At 39.8% G+C, this 20,156-nt stretch overlaps 1 protein-coding gene across 1 annotated transcript in view; it reads left to right on the forward strand.

The window, feature by feature from the left end:
• The window catches only part of LOC130916303 (anoctamin-1-like), a 122,760-nt gene that overhangs the window by 19,314 nt on the left and 83,290 nt on the right, over positions 1-20,156 (forward strand). The window contains exons 3-5 of the mRNA XM_057836919.1: positions 1,634-1,732; positions 1,867-2,018; positions 4,069-4,123. Of these exons, the coding sequence (XP_057692902.1) occupies positions 1,634-1,732; positions 1,867-2,018; positions 4,069-4,123 (306 nt within the window). The remainder of the gene's footprint in view (positions 1-1,633; positions 1,733-1,866; positions 2,019-4,068; positions 4,124-20,156) is intronic.

The following is a 20,156-nucleotide window of genomic DNA, read 5'->3' on the forward strand; positions in this document are numbered from 1 at the left end:
TAGGCCCTGACAAAGCAAAACAGCCCCAAATCATGATGCTCCCTCCACCACATTTCACGGTGGATATTAGGTGTTGATGTTGTTGAGCTGTTCCATTTTTCCTCCACACATGACATTGTGTGTTATTCCCCAACAATTCAACTTTGGTTTCATCAGTCCACAAAATATTTTGCCAAAACATCTGTGAAGTGTCCAAGTGCCTTTTTGCGAACATTAAACGAGCAGCAATGTTTTTTTTTAGACAGCAGTGACTTCCTCGGTTTAGTCCTCCCATGAACACCAATATTGGCCATTGTTTTACATATAATTCATGTTTGCAAAGCGATATTGGACTGTGCCAGTGATTTCTGTAAGTCTTAAGCAGACACTCAGAGGTTCTTTTTTACCTCTTTGAGTATTCTGCACTGAACTCTGAGCATCATCTTTGGTTGACAGCCACTCATTGGGAAAGAAGCAACAGTGCCAAACTCGCTCCATGTGTAGACAACTTCTCTAACTGTGACTGATTAATGAGCATCCAGATTTTTAGAGATGGTTTTGTATCCTTTCCCAGCTTTATACAAAATCAACAATCCTTGATCGCAGGTCTTCAGACAGCTCTTTTGACCGAGCCATGATGCACATCAGACAATGCTTCTCATCAAGACAATTCGTACCCAGTGTGTGTACTATAGTAGGCAGTTTTAAACCACTCATCAGTGATTGGGCACACAACTGACTTAAAATATTTGGTAAAAATTGGTATCAATTGCTCTTTAAAACTCCCTAGGCAGAAGGATTTCCCCCCCCTTCTGTCATTATTTGCATGCTATCCTGATTACTATATGAAACCCTATAAATGTTTGGGTGGTTTTAGTTAAAGCAGACACTGTATTTTCATCTGTGTGATTTTGACAAAGATCAGATCACATTTGATGGTGATTTTATGCAGAAATGTGAGAAATTCCAAAAGGTTCACATACTTTTTCATACTACTGTAATTAGTAATTGCGTAAAATGTCTGATTACATTTTAAACAATGGAATATTTTTTTCCTCGAACACGTCATCTACAGAAATGTAGTTATTATCCTGTACTAGAACCTATAATATGACCATATTAGTTGTAAGGAAATACACAAAAATGATTGAATTTTGACACACAAAAAATGCTAGACTGTGTTTGAGGACACAGCAAAGCTCCTTGCAGGGGAGCGTATTGATGTGCCATCCTGGAGGAGTTGAACTCCTTGTGCAACCTCTTTCTGGCCACAACATCCATCAGGTGTCACTGTGTGCATACTTAATGTCAATGCTAGAGTTCTTGTTGACTATTCATGCGTCCGTGGAGTGTTTTTCTGGGTATTCTGATTAGATTGTGAAGCCAAAAAGGATACAACACTTACCTCACATACATAAACCCACTAAAGAATTTATGGGATTTATTGCACAAATCAAGTGGCAGCGCGTTCTAATCTTTATTTCGAGATTTTTTTCCTTTTCCTTTTCACTTTTTTCATTCAATCATGATGCGTATTGTGACATTTTGTGTCGTGATATTTCGTCAAACGATAATTCATCTCAGACACTTATTAATGAGATTTTACTGTAGAAACACGTTGAAATAAATTTTGCTTCTGTCTTGTTTACCACAGACCAAGATCCTAGGTGTGGGATTTGTAAAAATTCATGCTCCATGGAATGTTCTTTGTCGAGAAGCGGAGTTCATGAAGCTTAAGATGCCCACTAAAAGGGTAAAGATGATTTAACCTTCCATTGTGATTCATACACTGTATACAGTGGTCTTGCTAGAAGTATTCCTTGTTCTATGTTCCTCCAAATTTGTTAAGACTCCAAATTGTGTCTGTGTGTCCATGAACATTTTTAGGTCTATGAAGTCAAGAAGTCAAGCGGTGTTATCGAGAAGGTCAATCAAATCATCAATAAAGTTCTTGAGCCTCTTCATCCTCAAGTTGAGGAACCCCAACCAAAGAACATCAAACACCTGTCACACACTTTCTCCCGGGAAAAGCAACATCTGTAAGTAGTGCTGCAACGATTAACTGATTAACATGAGGAATTCGGTTAGTAAAAAAGCTTTCAATCAAATTTTGCTGCTTCGAGGATTCGTTTAATTAGAGTGTCATTTATTGGTTTGTTTTGAAAGTGATGCATTCAGTTTTATTCATTTGGGTGGATACACTGCCCTCTAGTGTCAACAATGAATACGACATACAGTGCTTATCAAAAGTTTTGGCACCCCTCCAATTCCCCTGCCCTGCAAACACTCAAGATGCTAATTGGAGCAATCCAACCCTGTGGTTTTGCAAGTTGAACGGAAATGACTAATGAGGACCTCAATGGTCACAAAAGATATGCTGATTAGGGTCAGATGACCCTTCTGTGTATACAAAGGGATTTGTATCAACTGATCCACCCTTGGCAGTCCTAGTGTTTTAATAGATACTAGTATAGCTGTGTGGCAGTCTTGTAAATTGATTTTTGACAATATTCCTTAATTAGTGTGGGGGGGGAAATGTGATAGTGGGACTTAAAATCATATAAGTAATTAATTCTATGGCGGTACATTCTTCTAATTGGTGCAGGCATCGTGGGTAAAGTTGCCCATGACTATGTGCTGTGCGACTGACCGGCGAGCAGTTTAGGGTATACAGTGTGGTATGAAAAAGTATCTGAACCTTTTGGAATTTCTCGCATTTCTGCATAAAATCATGAAATGTGATCTGATCTTTGTCAAAATCACACAGATGAAAAACAGTGTCAGCTTTACCTAAAACCACCCAAACATTTATAGGTTTTGATATTTTAATGAGGAAGTTGATTTACTTCTGTTTTTTGGATCATTGTCTTATTGCAGCAGTCATGCTCTCGTTAGCTTCAACTGTTTGACAGACAGCCTCAGGTTTTCCTGCAAAACATCCTGAGAAACTTTGGAATTCATTCTTCCATTAATGATTGCAAGCTGTCCAGGCCCTGAGGCAGCAAAACAGCCCCAAATCACGATGCTCCCTCCACCATGTTTCACTGTGGGGATGAGGTGTTGATGTTTGTGAGCTGATCCATTTTTCCTCCACACATCACGTTGTGTGTTACTCCCAAACAATTCAACTTTGGTTTCATCAGTCCACAAAATATTTTGCCAAAACATCTGTGGAGTGTCCAAGTACCTTTTTTGCGAACATTAAATGGGCAACAATGTTCTTTTAGAAAGCAGCGGCTTCACGTATAGTTGATGTGTGCACAGAGACTCCTTGGGAGAGAAGCAACAGTGCCAAACTCTCTCCATTTGTAGACAACTTCTCTGACTGTCGATTGATGAACATACAGACTTTTGGAGATGGTTTTGTATCCTTTCCCAGCGTTATACAAATCAATAATCCTTGATCGCAGGTCTTCAGACAGCTCTTTTGACCGAGCCATGATGCACATCAGACATGGCTTCCCATCAAGACATTTCTTACCATGTGTGTGTTTTATAGTGGGCAGGGTAGCTTTAAACCACTCATCAATGATTGGGCACACACCTGACTTAAATTGTTTGGTAAAACATGGTTTCGATTGCTCATTAAGTCTCCTTAGGGAGAGGGTTCACTTACTTATCGCCCCCTTTCTTTCATTGTTTGCATGCTATCCTCATTAAAATATGAAAACCTATAAATGTTTGGGTGGGGTTAGTTAAAGCAGACACTGTTTTTACATCTGTGTGATTTTGACAAAGATCAGATCACATTTGATGGTGATTTCATGCAGAAATATGAGAAATTACAGAAGGTTCAGATACTTTTTCATTACCTTTTTTAGTCCACCTTTCGACCAAAGTCAGGGATAGCATTACCCTGAAGAGAAATAGTGTTGAAAATGGATGAGTGGGATGGACAAGAATTTCATTATTATTGAATGAAATAAATTGCTGGTCGAGTGGACGAAGTAGCGACTTGTGACAAAAGTATTCAACTACAATCATCTTATATGTTTTGAGTATTTTACACCGCTAATAGTGATTTTTCATTGTATGTATATGACAGCAGCTTTTGTGATGAAATATGTAATTATTTTTGTGTGTCACCAGGTTTGACCTTTCAGACAAGGATTCCTTTTTTGACAGTAAAACAAGGAGTTCAATAGTAAGTCATCTGATATCTGTAATTAAATTCTCCAAAATAGAAAACTTTCAAACATTGCCATCTTTTAAAGAGATCAATTCTCCGTTAGACAACCACCAGATGTTGCTTGATTATGCTGAAATGGTCAACACTTGTATGTTCCTTTCACCCAGTCAAATTCTATGGTGCCTCGGTCTAGCTAAGGGCTATAGTGAAATGTGTTAAAATAGGCCAACATATAGAATGATAAATAGTATAATTTATATAATACATGAAGTCCTCGAGTTACGAACGAGGTCCGTTCCTATGCATGCGATGTAACCCGAATTTCCACATTCACTGCTGGCCAAAAGTATTGGCACCCCTGCTATTCTGTCAGATAATGCTCAATTTCTCCCAAAAATGATTGCAATTACAAATGCTTTGGTAATAATATCTTCATTTATTTTGCTTGCAATTGAAAAAAAAAAAACACTAGGGAGAATTGGGAAAAAAATTAAATCATTATAATTTTACACAAAACTCCAAAAATGGGCTGGACAAAAGTATTGGCACCCTTTGAAAAATAATGTGATGCTTCCCTAATTGGTGTAGTTAACAGCACCTGTTGCTTACCTGTGACACATAACAGTTGGTGGCAATAACTAAATCACACTTGCAGCCAGTTAAAATGGATTAAAGTTGACTTAACCTCTGTCTTGTGTCCTTGTGTGTACCACATTGAGCATGAAGAAAAGAAAGAAGACCAAAGAACTGTGTGAGGACTTGAGAAGCAAAATTGCGAGGAAGCATGGGCAATCTCAAAGTCCATCTCCAAAGACCGGAATGTTCCTGTGTCTACCGCGCGCAGTGTCATCAATAAGTGTAAAGCCCATGGCACTGTGGCTAACCTCCCGAGATGTAGACGGAGAAGAAAAATTGACGAGAGATTTCAAAGAAAAATTGTGCGGATGGGCGATAAAGAACTTGGACTAACATCCAAACAAGTTCAAACTGTCCTGCAGTCCGAGGGTACAACAGTGTCAACCCGTACTTTCCGTCGGCATCTGAATGAACAGGGACTCTATGGTAGGATACCCAGGAAAACCCCACTGCTGACCGACCGACCTAAAAAAGCCAGGCTGGATTTTGCCAAAACTTACTTAAGAAAGCCAAAAAAAAAAGTTTTGGAAGAATGATGAATGTCTGCTCAGATGAGACAAAGGTAGAGCCTTTTGGGAAAAGGCGTCAACAAAGAGTTTACAGGAAAAATAACAAGGCAAATTTAGGCAAATTTATTTATTTAGCACAATTCAACACAAGGCAATTCAAAGTGCTTTACATCACATGAAGACCATAAAAATCACATTTAAATCAACACAACGTAAAAACCAAGACAAAAGATTGCATTTAATCACAGATTAAAAATAAATAAATAAAAATAAAATAAAAATAAAGCAAAAACTACTAATAATAATAATCATTGAAATCAGCAATAGAGATAAGCACAAGAGGAATAGAAGGCAGGTAGATTGAAATATATAGACAGTTATGGATATGCAGTGCTAAACAAAAGCGTTTTTAGCCCTGATTTAAAGGAGCTAACAGTTTGAGCATACTTCAGACGTTCGGGTAATTTGTTCCAGAGGTGAGGAGCATAATAACTAAATGCTGCCTCACCCTGCTTGGTTCTTGTTCTTGGAACATGCAGAAGACCCGTTCCAGACGACCTTAGGGGTCTAGATGTCTCATAGGAATCTAACAAGTCAAGCATGTATTTTGGTCGAAGGCCATTAAGTGTTTTGTAGACGAGCAGTAGTATTTTATAGTCTATCCTTTGACTCACTGGAAGCCAGTGTAGCGATTTCAAAACCGGTGTAATGTGGTCCAGCTTCCTTGTATTTGTGAGGACTCTGGCTGCAGCATTCTGTACTAGCTGCAGCTTCCTGACTGATTTTTTATCAAGACCTGTAAATATACCGTTGCAGTAGTCCAATCTGCTGAAAATGAATGCATGCATAAGTTTTTCCATGTCTTGTTGAGTCAGAAGCCCCTTAATTCTGGTTATATTTTTTAGGTGGTAATAAGCGGATTTAGTGACGGACTTTAGATGGCTATCAATTTTAGGTCTGAGTCAATAATTACGCCAAGGTTTCTGACTTGATTTGTAGCTGTCAGTGACATTGTGCTAAGTTGGCTGCTTATCTTTGACCTTTCCTTTTTTGGCCCAAAAATGATCACCTCTGTCTTCTCCACATTTAACTGGAGAAAATTCTGGCACATCCATTCATTGATTTGATGAATGCATTTACTCAGGGAGACTAAGGGACTATAATTATGTGGGGACACAGAAATGTACAGTTGTGTGTCATCTGCATAGGCGTGATAGGAGATGTCATACTGTTCCATTATCTGAGCTAACGGAAGCATATAGATGTTAAATAAGAGCGGTCCAAGAATTGACCCTTGAGGGACTCCACACGTGAATTTGGTTCGTTCTGACTGATAGTTTCCAATTGACACAAAGAAATCCCTATCATGTAAATAGGATGTGAACCACTGAAGAATAGTGTCAGTAAGCCCTACCCACTTTTCCAATCTGCTGAGTAGTATGTTGTGATCAACCGTGTCAAATGCGGCGCTGAGATCCAATAGTAGCAGAACAGATGATTTGCCTGCATCGGTATTCCGACGAATATCATTTAGGACTTTGATAAGCACGGTCTCGGTGCTGTGTTGTGGCCAAAATCCAGACTGAAATGAGTTAAAAAGATTGTTTTGGATCATAAAAGTCTGGATCTGTTCAAACACAACCCTTTCGATAATTTTCCCCAGGAATGTCAGATTTGATATTGGCCTGTAATTACTAATGGTTGAGGCATCCAGATTAGGTTTTTTTAGGAGAGGTTTTATTACTGCAGTTTTTAAAGTCTGAGGAAACTCTCCTGTTTGGAGGGAAGTATTTATAATCTGAAGTATGTCTGGGGCAATGCAATGAAAAACAGTTTTGAAAAAGTTTGAAGGAAGGATGTCAAGGCAGCATGTTGTGGGCTTTAATTTCGACACAATTTCTGTTAAAGTGGCATAGTCCAAGAGGCTAAACTGTCTGAGATTGACGTGGGGGACATTTTGGGAGGCATTTAGTGTAACATTTGTTAATCCGGAGTTGCACACAGTCTGTCTAATCGTTAGTACTTTGTGTGTAAAGAATGCTGCGAAATTATTACAGGACACCTCAGATGCCAATTCCTGAGGTATTGATGCTTGTGGGTTTGTCAGTTTGTCAACAACAGAAAATAGTGTGCGAGTATTGTTGGTGTTTCTACTAAGGATCTCTGAAAAATATGATTGTCTAGCATTTTTCAGTTCCTGGTTGTATTTGCGAAGACTCTCTTTGTAGATATCATAAAAAACTAGGAGTTTGTATTTTCGCCATCTGCGTTCTGCTCGTCTACAAACTTGTTTTTGTTTTATAGCTAGTATGGCATTTCTCCAGGGTGACCTCTTCTTTCTTGACAAAGTTTTTGTCTTAATCGGGGCAATAGTGTCCATTACAGTCATCACACTGGAACTGAAACTATTTACAAGTTCTTCCACTGGAGCTATTGTAGGGGTTAATGATGAGGCATAGGCCTGTGTGAATAATGCACATGTGTTATCACTTATGTAACGCTTCCTAATCACCTCTGTTTCCCTTTTCAGAGGATGGACAGGGGTGGTCATTTAAAACATAATGCAGTAGTGATCAGACAGAGCAACATCATTCACTGTGACCTCAGAGATGTTAAGACCTTTGGATATTATTAAGTCCAGTATGTGCCCTCTGTTATGTGTTGGAACTGTGACATGCTGAGATAAACCAAATGTATCCAAAATATTTAAAAGCTCTCTAGCACATCCTTCTTCAGGATTATCAACATGAATGTTAAAGTCACCCACTAAAACAACACAATCAAAGTCCATGCAGACGGAAGACAGTATTTTGGTAAACTCATCAAAAAACATTGTGTTATACTTCGGTGGTCTGTAAATTGTTACCAAGGCAGCTCTGCAAGGGCTTTTTAGCTGAATGACAATATACTCAAAGGAATCAAACTGACCACATGAAATATTCGTGCATTGGAAACTGTCCCTGATCAGACTGGCAACCCCACCTCCTTTCTTATGGGTTCTTGGCGCACTAAAGAAATTGAAGTTTGTGGGGGTTGCCTCAATCAGAACTGTCGAACTCTTATCTTGATCTAACCAAGTTTCTGTTAGGAACAACATGTCAAGGTTATGTTTGCTGATAAAATCATTAATTAAGAAAGATTTGCCAGCTAAAGATCTAATATTTGGCAGAGCCAATTGGAGATGCCAGACTGGATTCACTGGTGAGTTTTGGGAATGACATACTATGCTTAACAGGTTGGCAGAGTTGATTGAACGTTTTTTATTTCTCACCAGTCTAGCCCTTTTTTTGTTGTTTATCACCACTGGGATTGTTGAGCATACATACTGTACTCCATAAGGCCCCGGCTTTTGCTGGGACAGAACAGTCTTTGTAATGTTGTCACAGCCTGGACCCGGTGCACATCATATTGGTGTCGCAAACATGGCTTCCTCCATAGAAGGATAATACCGTGTAGTTCCAGAGTTGTAGTGCTTTGGCTTTGCCCCGAGAGAATTCCAGGGGAGGCTGGTTGGTTTGTTGCCATCTTCCCCTGGCACCTGTCGGGTGTGGCCGGTGCAGGGTGGAAGCGAAGACATGAACTTGAGGAGATCAAGAGACTGGTTAACCTTGCTATCTAGATCCATGGAGTCCCAATCAGGTTGACTCATTATTCCATCCAAACTAAGTCGTCGGCGGGGTGGCTTCCGGGACTGTGGGGATTTAGGCCTTGATGAGGCCTTAGCCTGACTGAGTCGGCGGAGTGGTGGCGTCTTGGAGTGTGAGGATTTGGTGCTGGATGGGGCCTTATCCTGGAGTCGGCGGCGTGGTGGCGTCCTAGAGTGTGAGGATTTGGGGCTGGATGGGGCCTTATCCTGGAGTCGGCGGCGTGGTGGCGTCTTGGAGTGTGAGGATTTGGGACTGGATGGGGCCTCGACAGCAGAGGATTGCACGGTCGGGTCGTTCTCCTCCTGTTGAGCTGATGGAGCCACTTCTTGAGTCTCGTCTGAAGGGGGTTGATCACCTGCTACCAGGGTCTCCTCCCGTTGAGGCAGTGGAGCCTCAGCAGAGGAGGGTTGGTCACAGCCTGGCAGGGCTGGCTTAGTCACTTCCCCTTCAGCGACTATCGGCTCCATTTTTGGAGGAGAGATTGATCCTGCGTGCACACTGTCTGATTCAGCACTCATCCCAGCCACCATGTTTATCCGATGTTTTGGGACAGCTTGCCTCCTTTCCTCGAGATAAGCAGACTGTCTGTGCCTCAAGAGATAAAACATGCTGCTGCTTAGTAACCGCACTCCTGACTTATTTAGGTGAAGGCCATCGTTCTTAAAGAGATGCCTGCGCCCTGAAAATATGTTGAAATTGTCAATGAAGTACATCGATTGTCCAGCGCATGTTGCTTTGAGCCATTTGTTAAGCATCATCACTCTGCTGAAACTTTCATCCCCCAGCCTGGGCGCGGGTATGGGTCCACTGAAAAACACCTCAGTATTTAAAGTTCCGACTTTGCTTATCAGTTCAGTGAAGTCTTGCTTTAAAAGCTTTGATTTTTGCTTCGCAATATCGAGGGCTCCTGTGTGTATTATCAGAGTAGTGGCTGTTGGATGCTGAGCAGCAATGCTCAGGATATTCTCTGAGATAACAGAAACCGTAGCTTTGTTAAAACAACATACTCTGGTATTGTTGCTACAAAAGTGTTTCATCCCATTCACAGCAAAGTCGCCCACTATCAGAGTGCGGGGTCCATTGGGTCGCTTTCTCTGTAGCCTGCTAGCACATGCATTAGCATCGAACCTCTCTTTTGAGCTGGGTGTTCAAACTTTCCCTGGGTCAGGAGTCTCGGAGAGTGGCGTAAATCTATTTTCCAGTAGAATTCCAGCAGCTCGAGGCACTTTGCTTTGAGCCTTTGTTGTTGCCTCGATCTGTGATAATTTTCTTTCTGGTGCCGGAGTAGATGACGCATTCTTCTGCAGAGGTGGCCATTCCTTTTCATCGTAAATCTTCCAGTGCTGGGTTCTGCCAGGGTCCCGTTGAGTCTCGATGGTGTTTGTTTGCATTCTGTGGGTCCGCTCCCACTCCCTGTTTTGGGAGATCGGCAGAGTGGTTTCATTCCCGAGCTGACCGTTTACCTCCATATTCACTTCAAGCCGGTAGATTTTTGTTTCCAGTACTGCTATCTTCTGGAGCAGTTTGTGGTAATCATCCATTGACAGGGGAGGCATGTTGCTGCTACTTAGCTTTCGTTAACCGAATTCCTCAGCTCCGATAAGGCAGACTTGTGTTCCAGTAACGACAAAAAAGCACTTTAAAAGGCTCAAAAATGCTCAAAAAGTCTTTGTTTGAATATAAACATGATTAAAAGATAATTCCAAGACTTACTGAGTAATTTCAAGGTGATTAAAAATGATTAAAAAGATGATTGAAGCTTGAGAAGCAGGAGCAAAGCAGAGAGACGTCTGCACAGTAGCGAAGCAGCAAGTAAACAAGGCCTTCAAAGAAAAGAACATAGTCCCCACAGTCAATACGGCGGAGGTTCCCTGATGTTTTGGGGTTGCTTTGCTGCCTCCGGCACTGGACTGCTTGACCGTGCACATGGCATTATGAAGTCTGAAGACTACCAGCAATTTTTGCAGCATAATGTAGGGCCCAGTATGATAAAGCTTGGTCTCCCTCAGAGGTCATGGGTCTTCCAGCAGGACAATGTGCCAAAACAAACTCCGAAAAGCACTAGAAAATGGTTTGAGAGAAAGCACTGGAGACTTCTAAAGTTGCCAGCAATGAGTCCAGACCTGCATCCCATAGAACAGCTGTGGAAAGAGCTGAAAATGGCAGTTTGGAGAAGACACCCTTCAAATCTCAGAGACCTGGAGCAGTTGGCCAAAGAAGAATGGTCTAAAATTCCAGCAGAGCATTATAAGAAACTCATTGATAGATACCTGAAGCGGTTGTTTGCAGTTATTTTGTCTAAAGGTTGTGCTACCAAGTATTAGGCTGAGGGTGGAGTTTTGTGTAAAATGATAATAATTTACTTCGTTTTTAATTTTGTTTTGTGTTTTTTCATCGCAAGAAAAATAAATGAAGATATTACGACTAAAGCATTTGCAATTGCAATCATTTTCTGGGAGAAATTGAGCATTATCTGACAGAATTGCAGGGGTGCCAAATCTTTTGGCCAGCAATGTAAGTTGGATCTCGCCAATATTTACATCAAAATACTTCATATAAAAAACTAATATACATTAAAATAAAAATATAGGCTACTTACTAAGGATGGGAATTTCGACTAATTTTCCTGCCGACTAGTCTATAAGCAAACAAACTCACAATTTAGTAGACATATTAAATAAAAAGTTAAAAAGGCAAACGTTTTATGTATTTACGAGCTATTTTAGACCAAACATTCAGGTTCTTTATTTCAACTTCATTGATGTAACAAAATCTGATTGAATAAAGATAAGGTAAATAATTGAAGGAGAAAGACATTCCTGATATGGCTGCCTGTGTGTGTGTGGTGGTCAGTGTTGTTAATAACGGCGTTAGAATATAACGGCATTACTAACGACGTTATTTCTTCAGTAGTGAGTAATCTAATTAATTACTTTTCTCATCTTGGCAACGCCGTTACCGTTACTGAGGCAGATGTTGGCCATGATGACCGTGCGAAAAGTCTGAAAAAGACGGACTCACGGAGATGAGAGAGCAGAGATGGAGTGGGGAGAAAGCAAGAACTAGATACAGAACTAGGTGCAAATGACATACACGGCGGCATTAGCAACAAGTGTAATAAAGAACTAGATTCGTTAGTAAACAGCCGCCATCTTAAAGCAGTAGACTTCTCAAGAAGGCTCATTTGTAGGAACTTTCCTAGCGAACCTAAGTAACTTTTTATCTAAAATACTCCTAAATCGGCAAAACTTAATTTAAATCTATCTTAAATTGATTAAACAGTTTTAAAAGTTACACATGTCGAAAATAGGCAGAAGGGAACTAATGCAATAACAAGAACAATTTTAACAACCTTAATGGTTGATTCACCACATTAAATGACTTCCACATATAGCGAAGGTTACTATCTAGTTATCGCAATATCCGCAATACCCCTGTGTCTAGTTATGTTTAGGGTAAAGAATTGGGCTAGGGCCAATAGTCCCAAAAACCCTTTAAACTTCACATTGTGTGATGTTTTTTGTTTTTTTTTGGGAGGGGGGGGAGAACTAAAATTATCACCAGTTACTTTGCCAAGTAACTGACGCAATTACTTTTTGGGAAAAGTAATTTGTAACTGTAATGAATTACTTTTTTAAATTAAGATTAACAACACTGGTGGTGGTGGTGGTGGGGGGTGGGGTATGGGCATTTCTCTCCCTGACTGCTCTGCCTGTGGCAGAGGTGCGAAGACTAAAGCCCCATCCATTCCCGTGTAATGTGACACGGGATTTCCTCATGTCATGGCTTTCAGACATTGAGAGATGAATGACCCATGTTGGCTTTGGCGACTCGGCGCTCTCTGTACGTGGAGGGTGAGGGACAGGTTTTATTACCCGGACCTTATGTCATTTTTGGTTGGCATTGGCAACAAAAATAACGCACATTTCCAAAGATGGACGATGGGCCGTCTCTTCCTCGGTTCTAAGATTCAGTAGCAAATTAATTTCGTTATGATTCGAGTTGAATTGTGTGTTGATATGACTGATATTCGTGATGTTTGTTTACAGCTTTTAGTCTTACTGCTAAGAAAGAGGAAATGACGATTGGGCTGCCATGATATTTACGTCATCAGCCTTCGTGCTGTGACCGGGGAATAACCCGTCTGCTTTCATGCATGCCACATCCCGGTGAAGTCCCAGACATTTTATACTACTCAAAAAATAAAGGGAACACTAATATAACACGTTGTAGATCTGAATGAATGAAATAGTTTATATTAAATACTTTGTTCTTTCCATAGTTGAACGGGCTGAGAACAAAGTCAAACAAAAATTATCCATGAAAATGAAATGTATCAACCAATGGAGGTCTGGATTTGGATTTATACTCAAAATGAAAGTGGAAAAACACACTACAGGCTGATCCAACTTTTATGTAATATCCTTTAAACAAGTCAAGATGAAGTTTAGTAGTGTGTTTGCTTGTATAATCTCCTTGCAACGCCTGGGCATGCTCGTGATGAAGTGGCGGATGTTTTCCGGAGGGATTTCCACCCAGATCTGGACCAGCACATCACTGAGTTCCTGGACCAACCTGTCGTCCTGTAGGAGATTCCAGGAGACAGGTAGTTACTCCAGGAGAGCTGGACAGTGCCGTAGAAGATCCGTAAAACCCTCAGCAGGCTCGGCATCCACTCCTTTGTTCAAGGAGGAATTGGATGAACACTGCCAGAGCCCTACACAATGAACTCCAGCAGGCCACTGGTGTGAATTTTTCCTACCAAACAATCAGAAATGGCCTCCATGAGGATGGTCTGAGGGCCTGACATCCTGTACAGAGCCTTGTGCTCACTGCCAATCACCGTAGAGCTTAAGAGGCATTTTTCATAGACCACCAGAATTTGCAACTTTGCCACTGGCTCTGTGCTCTTCACCGATGAAAGCAGGTTCAACCTGAGCACATGCGACAGACGTGAAAGGGTCCGGAGATCCCATTGAGAACGTTATGCTGCATGCAACATCATTCAACATGACTGGTGTGGTGGTAGGTCAGCGATGGTCAGGGAAGGCATTTCCCTGGAAGGACACACAGACCTCTACAGGTTAGATGATGGCACCCTGACTGCTATTAGGTATCGGGATGAAATCCTTGGACTCATTGTCATAAGCTACACTTGTGCAGTGGGACCCAGGTTCCTCCTAGTCCACAACCATGCCCCCCACTAAAAAACTTTATTTGGCTGTAGTATGCAACAGTTCCTGAAGGAAGAAGGAATTGATAACGCTGACTTGCCCCCACGTTCACCTGAACTAAATCCAATAGAACACCTCTGGGCCATTGTGTTTAAGTCCATCTGGCAGAGCCAGGTTGCTCCTCAGACTGCCCAGGAGGTCAGTGATGCCTGGTCCAGATCTGGGAGGAGATTCCCCAGGACACCCTCCATCATCTCATGAGCAGCATGCCCAGGCATTGTAGGGAGGTCATCCAGGCACTTGGAAGCCACACAAACTACTGTGCCTCATTTTGACTTGTTTACATGAAAGTTGAATCAGCCTGTAGTATGGTTTTCCACTTTCATTTTGAGTATAACTCCAAATCCAGACCTCCATTGGTTGATACATTTGATTTTCATTGATAATGTTTGTTTGATTTTGTTGTCAGCATATTCAACTATGGAACGAACAAAGTATTTAATAAAAAATATTGCATTCATTTATATCTACAATGTGTTACATTAGTGTAACCTTTATTTCTTTGAACAGTGTACTAGGACAGGGGTCGGGAACCTTTTTGACCGAGAGAGCCAAAACACTCAACATATTTTAAAATATGATTCCGCGAGAGCCATACAGTCTGTGTGTGTCTATATACTATTTGAATACATATGGCGGAAAACACAGACAAGACTGAAAAAGCAGTTTCTGCTCTTGCGCTCGTCTTTAAAAGAAACTGCTGTATTTTAAGCCAAAAGAACTGTTGTGTTTGATAGAACAATATGTCTATATGCTGCCATAGCAAATTAATCGCGCATTAAGCCCCCGAAATATTTTTAATTTGTCCATTTTACCCTGGAATCCCCTATTTAGAGACGTCGCGCAACCGCTTTTGTTTCAACCCAGCCATAAAACAAAGGGAATTAATTATATTTCTTATTCAAAATGTCTGTCATTTTTAGCTTTGAATCATTAATTGATGTCTAATATTTCGTTTAAAAAAAAAAAAAACGACTTAAAAAAATTATTCACTCGCATATTTCAAACTTTTAAACGACGTCACAATGAAACAACTGTTGTCTGTAAAAAAGTCACGCATATCTACCTCGTAACAATCGCTTAATTGTATTTTTTTATTTTTTTTATTTTTTATTTTTTTTGTGTTCGCATATTCTCCGATATGTTAGATGATAAATAATGGATCCAAACAAAGAAAAAAAAAAAAGTTTAAAAGGGTAAATATATGAAAAAGAAAATCTCGACCACTCCTTGATGTCTGCGATTTCTGCATTGCAACCCTTGTTAAATTACCATGTGTCACCCAAAAAAATCCCCCAAAAATCCAGCTGTGGCCATTCACACCTGTGTCTTGACACTCAGTGATACATGCTACATGGAGCTTTTGGATTGAAACAAGGTAAGTACGCGACAATATCTCGTTAAAGTCATGGCGTCTGTAATTCTGCTGTCGCGTGCTCTCACCTCCAGATAGGGTTTTGCTGTTTAAAAAAATAACAATTTTTTTTTAATGCCCTCCTGTTTTTCTTTTCCAGAAAATTAAGATTTTAAGCTTTCCAAAGATGTATCACACATGCATATAGAGCAATTTTATAACCTATTATATTTTAACCTCAGAGCGGAACTTCAAGTCACCTGAGTGTTTTCCGCCATATCTAGTTACATTTTCTAATGCCAGCTTTGAGCCAGCTTTGTGATTACTGTTTTTTCGTGAGCGCATTTGAACGCATTATGCGGGAGTAAGAGTGAGGGCACGCTCGGCTTTTACTATCTTCAGAAAACAACGAAAGCCTGACATCGCTACTTGGTATCTTACAATGGTTTCGCACTCACCACTTGGAAAATAAAAAATAGAATCATGGTGTGGCACTGCATCTATTTCCTGGAAGTGGAAACCGCAACCAGGGAACTTGTAAATAACAGTGGCCAAGACAGGTGGAGCCTCTCGGAGCAGCTGTTTCGTGAGTCTCGCTCTCCTGGAAGTTGTGACAATTTTGACAAGTGAAAAAGTCATGAAAGTCAAACTGATTGCGCACCTCAATGACTTGAGATACCACGCAGTTCACTTTCGTGGTTTAATTTTCCCCTACGCATTTTATATACTCCAGATTGATCGGTGTTGAGTTGGGAGGGGCCAGCCCCGCTGCTGGCTAAGCAGAGATTTAAGGTGTAAGATGAACTCTGTACTAACGCCCATCTCCGTGCAATCCGCGAGGGGATGATTGAAGCATATTATTGCGATGTATGTTTGAAGGTCCAAGAAAAATGTGTGAATGGCCTATCAGCTCATCACAGCTCACTCAAGTCAAACGAGCCGGCCAGTTCCACATTTAAAATTACGCATTGGCAGAAAGCCAGATGCACTCATCAAAAGAGCCAGATATGGCTCGCGAGACATAAGTTCCTGACCTCTGTACTAGGACATAGGAGTGGGAACCTCAGGGCACCTCACGATACGATACGACTCGCAACAAAAGGCTTACAATAACGATTATCTCACAATATCGGGTTACAGCGATTATTGATATATTGGTCAGATAATTAATATATGAGTACGATACACCTGTTGAAACGAAAAGCAAGATATTTCAAAATAGAAAAAAATACTATTTAAGTCATTTATGGAACAGTGACACCATTTCTGTGCAACATTGCTGTAAAATATAAATCTTCTGCAAATTTTGTACCTGAATATATTCACTCAAAAAAATGACTCCGGTAGCTTGTAAAGTTTACTAAAAGACAATGTGCATTTTCAGCAAGAACACATCATGTTTCCAAGGTGAGCATGATTAAATCATGCAGTCCATACATAAACATGAACAATGAATGAGTAGCTAGATTAGATCATGTTGATGCAACATAATGTTAACTTGCCTTTCCAACCAATTGCAATAGTCTCGTCATTTCTCGCGAGATTTAAAAGTACGGTTACCAACTCCCTGAAAAAATAAGTGACACCTCATTGGTAGAGCCGGCCGGCCCAATAACCGTCACCATTTAATTATTATTTTGTTTGTGAAAAGTGATTTTTTTTTTTATTAGATGGGGCTTTGCAAGGCACAGGCCCAGCTAGTAAAATTCCTCAACTTTATTTTTATTTCTTTCCTTCATAATCTTATCATTCACGTTTTTTGGGCGCACTTGAGACTCCAAACCGTTTGACCAACCGGCATCGTTTAAATATCAAAATGACCGGAAATCTATTCATTTTTAATGGCAAGCATTTTCCTTTCATTTTCAATGACAGGAAAACATGGGTGGTTGTGATTTTTGACCACTTACCATTACAGCCCATTGACATTGAACTGGCGCCTAAGTAAGTCAATACCACTGACAGTAGCTATGTACCTCCATGCCATTGACTATCATGAATGTTGCTGCCAATGCCAATGTACTGGATTCCATTGAGGCATAAATAAATGAATGCCATTGACGTTAAAATTAGGGCTGTCAAACGATTAAAATTTTTAATCAAGTTTTTCACAGCTTAGAAATTAATTCATCATAATTAAGTGCAATTCAAAATATAAATATGCCATATTTTTCTGTAAATTATTGTTGGAATGGAAAGATAAGACAAGACGGATATATACATTCACTGTATATACTGTATATACTGTACATAAGTATTGTATTTGTTTATTATAACAATAAATTCACAAGATGGCATTAACATTATTAACATTCTTTCTGTGAAAGGGATCCACAGATAGATTCTTAAAGGATAAATGTGAGTTTGTATATTGTGACTAAATATTGTCATCTAGTGTATTTGTTGAGCTTTCAGTAAATGATACTGTAGTGACTAAACCGTTCTGCCCAAATGCATGATGGGAAGTGGGACAACCATGACTGTGTCTGGTGGCTGCAAATGCTATATCTTCTCTGCGTTGTGTACAATGTAGGGTGTTAAGAAAAAGATCAACTCCTGTTAGTCTTCCCCACATCACTCGCCTCAATAGTTATTATTGTTGTGGAAGAGATATCAAAGCTTTTGGCAATTAAAAGCACGGTTCAAATGAATGCTTGTATACACTCCACTCACTTGTCACTGCCTCTTAGCTCTGTATATACATAAAACGATGCCATTGTAGTCTGTTTGCGGCAATGCGTGAGTGGGTTGTTCCGTGCATGCGTTAAATATTTTAACATGATTAATTTAAAAAATTAATTACTGCCCGTTAACGCGATAAATTTGATAGCCCTAGTTGTGCCTTATGTTGGCTCAACATGTGTGCTTTATGTTAAAAGAACACAATTGCTAAATACTGAAGGAAATCAATGTAATCAGGTGCAAATTATGTATTTCTTTAATGTGGGTTCAACATGTATTTTGGGGTGAACATGAGTACCTTATGTTGGCTCAACAAGAGTGCGATATGTTCGCGCAACATGAGTGCCTAATGTTGGCTAGACATGTGTGCTTTATGTTAAAAGGACACAACTGCTAAATGCTGAAGGAAAGCAATATCATCAGGTGCAAATTCTTTCCATCATTCTTTTTATGTCAGTTCAACACCCCATTTTTTGGAGTGCAAAAGCATTGGTTTGAGCACTTGCACCATCTGCTTCAGCATTTGAGATGTCGGACTCAGTCAGTCACATTCTTCCTCACTTTAAAAACAAAATAGAAAAAAGCTATCTATACTTAATACCTTTTGAGTTCAAATCCTGATTTTTTTCGTGTTGGAAGTATTGAGTGAATTAGAACAAATATGAAATGAATGTATAGAAATTAAAAATGCAATAATTACTCATTTTTAATGTGTAGGCTACATCAATTAACATGCACATAACCTTATATACCTTGGAGCTATTCAAACCATTTTATAGCTTATTGTACTATAGCAGTAAAAACAGTTTGTGTGGTAAATTAGATGGAAAGTGGTTCTCAAATAATATCAAATAAATCAGTAAATTAATGTAAGCTTGTATGATATTCATTTCCATCCAATTTAGGTTTATTTAGTATCATTCAACACCAAATGTCATCAAAATAATACATGTAAATTAAAAAATCAATTACATGGCAAAACCTTCTTACTTCAGGTGATGAAAGCGAAGCAGTGATGGCAGGGAAGAAATCTGCTAACCACTTCGTCACCAAGTGGCTCTGCATAATTATTGTTTTTCCACTGCACCTTATTTTTGTTAGATAATTCTTGCATCCAGCAAAGTCCTTGTTCACCTTACTTCCTTTCTTGTTGGTGTAAAATCTAAAGTGTGTCCACACATGTGAATTGTAGGAATATTTTCTCACTTTTTCCCTCCATCGTTCTCGCTAAACTTTTTTTTTTCATCCCACTTGTAGCTTCCTCTCTTCTTCTTTAGACGACTTGCGCGCACTTTACCTTCACCGCCACTCTTGAGCGCCCCAAGTGGACCGCCACGGAATTGCTCAACAAACATTGAATGAGCAGCTTACAGCATCCATACTCCATTTACACCAGAAGATATTAACCGGTACCACTTTATTTGACAGCAGATCATAAGACTGTCATAAAACCGTCATAATTATGACATGACACTGTCATGAGCATTTATTAATTCCTAATGACAGATGTCATTTAGCGTTATCCGGTTAATTATCACACTTTTAAATGAATGTAAAAGATCCGAGCTGGACATAAATGGAGTTGGTGAAAAAAACACAAAACAAAAACATTTAAAGCTAAAGTTAAATCAATTAACCCCTTCAGACCTAAGCATGCTGCTAAAGGACATGATGTGTTTAGGTCTCTAAATTAATAAACACACTGAATTTAGTTGCTATTGCACTTCTTGGAGATGAAGTTTTACCTATAGAAATCAAACCATGAGGTTTGGCATGCCCTTTTTGTTGTTTTTGGCTCTTTAAAAATGGTTGACCAAACGCAACTTTAAAAAGGATCACATAAAGTGCTCATTCCTCATCAAAAACACATCAACATTAAAAATAAACAATAAAACCAATAAATAGCCCCGACCAAAAAATTGCACTTTGTTCTGGTGCTTGAGTAGAGTAAAAATCAGCACAGATTTTTTTTTCTGCCCAGCAGAA

This window comes from Corythoichthys intestinalis, chromosome 5 (genome assembly GCF_030265065.1).
Source record: "Corythoichthys intestinalis isolate RoL2023-P3 chromosome 5, ASM3026506v1, whole genome shotgun sequence".
Classification (NCBI taxonomy): domain Eukaryota; kingdom Metazoa; phylum Chordata; class Actinopteri; order Syngnathiformes; family Syngnathidae; genus Corythoichthys; species Corythoichthys intestinalis.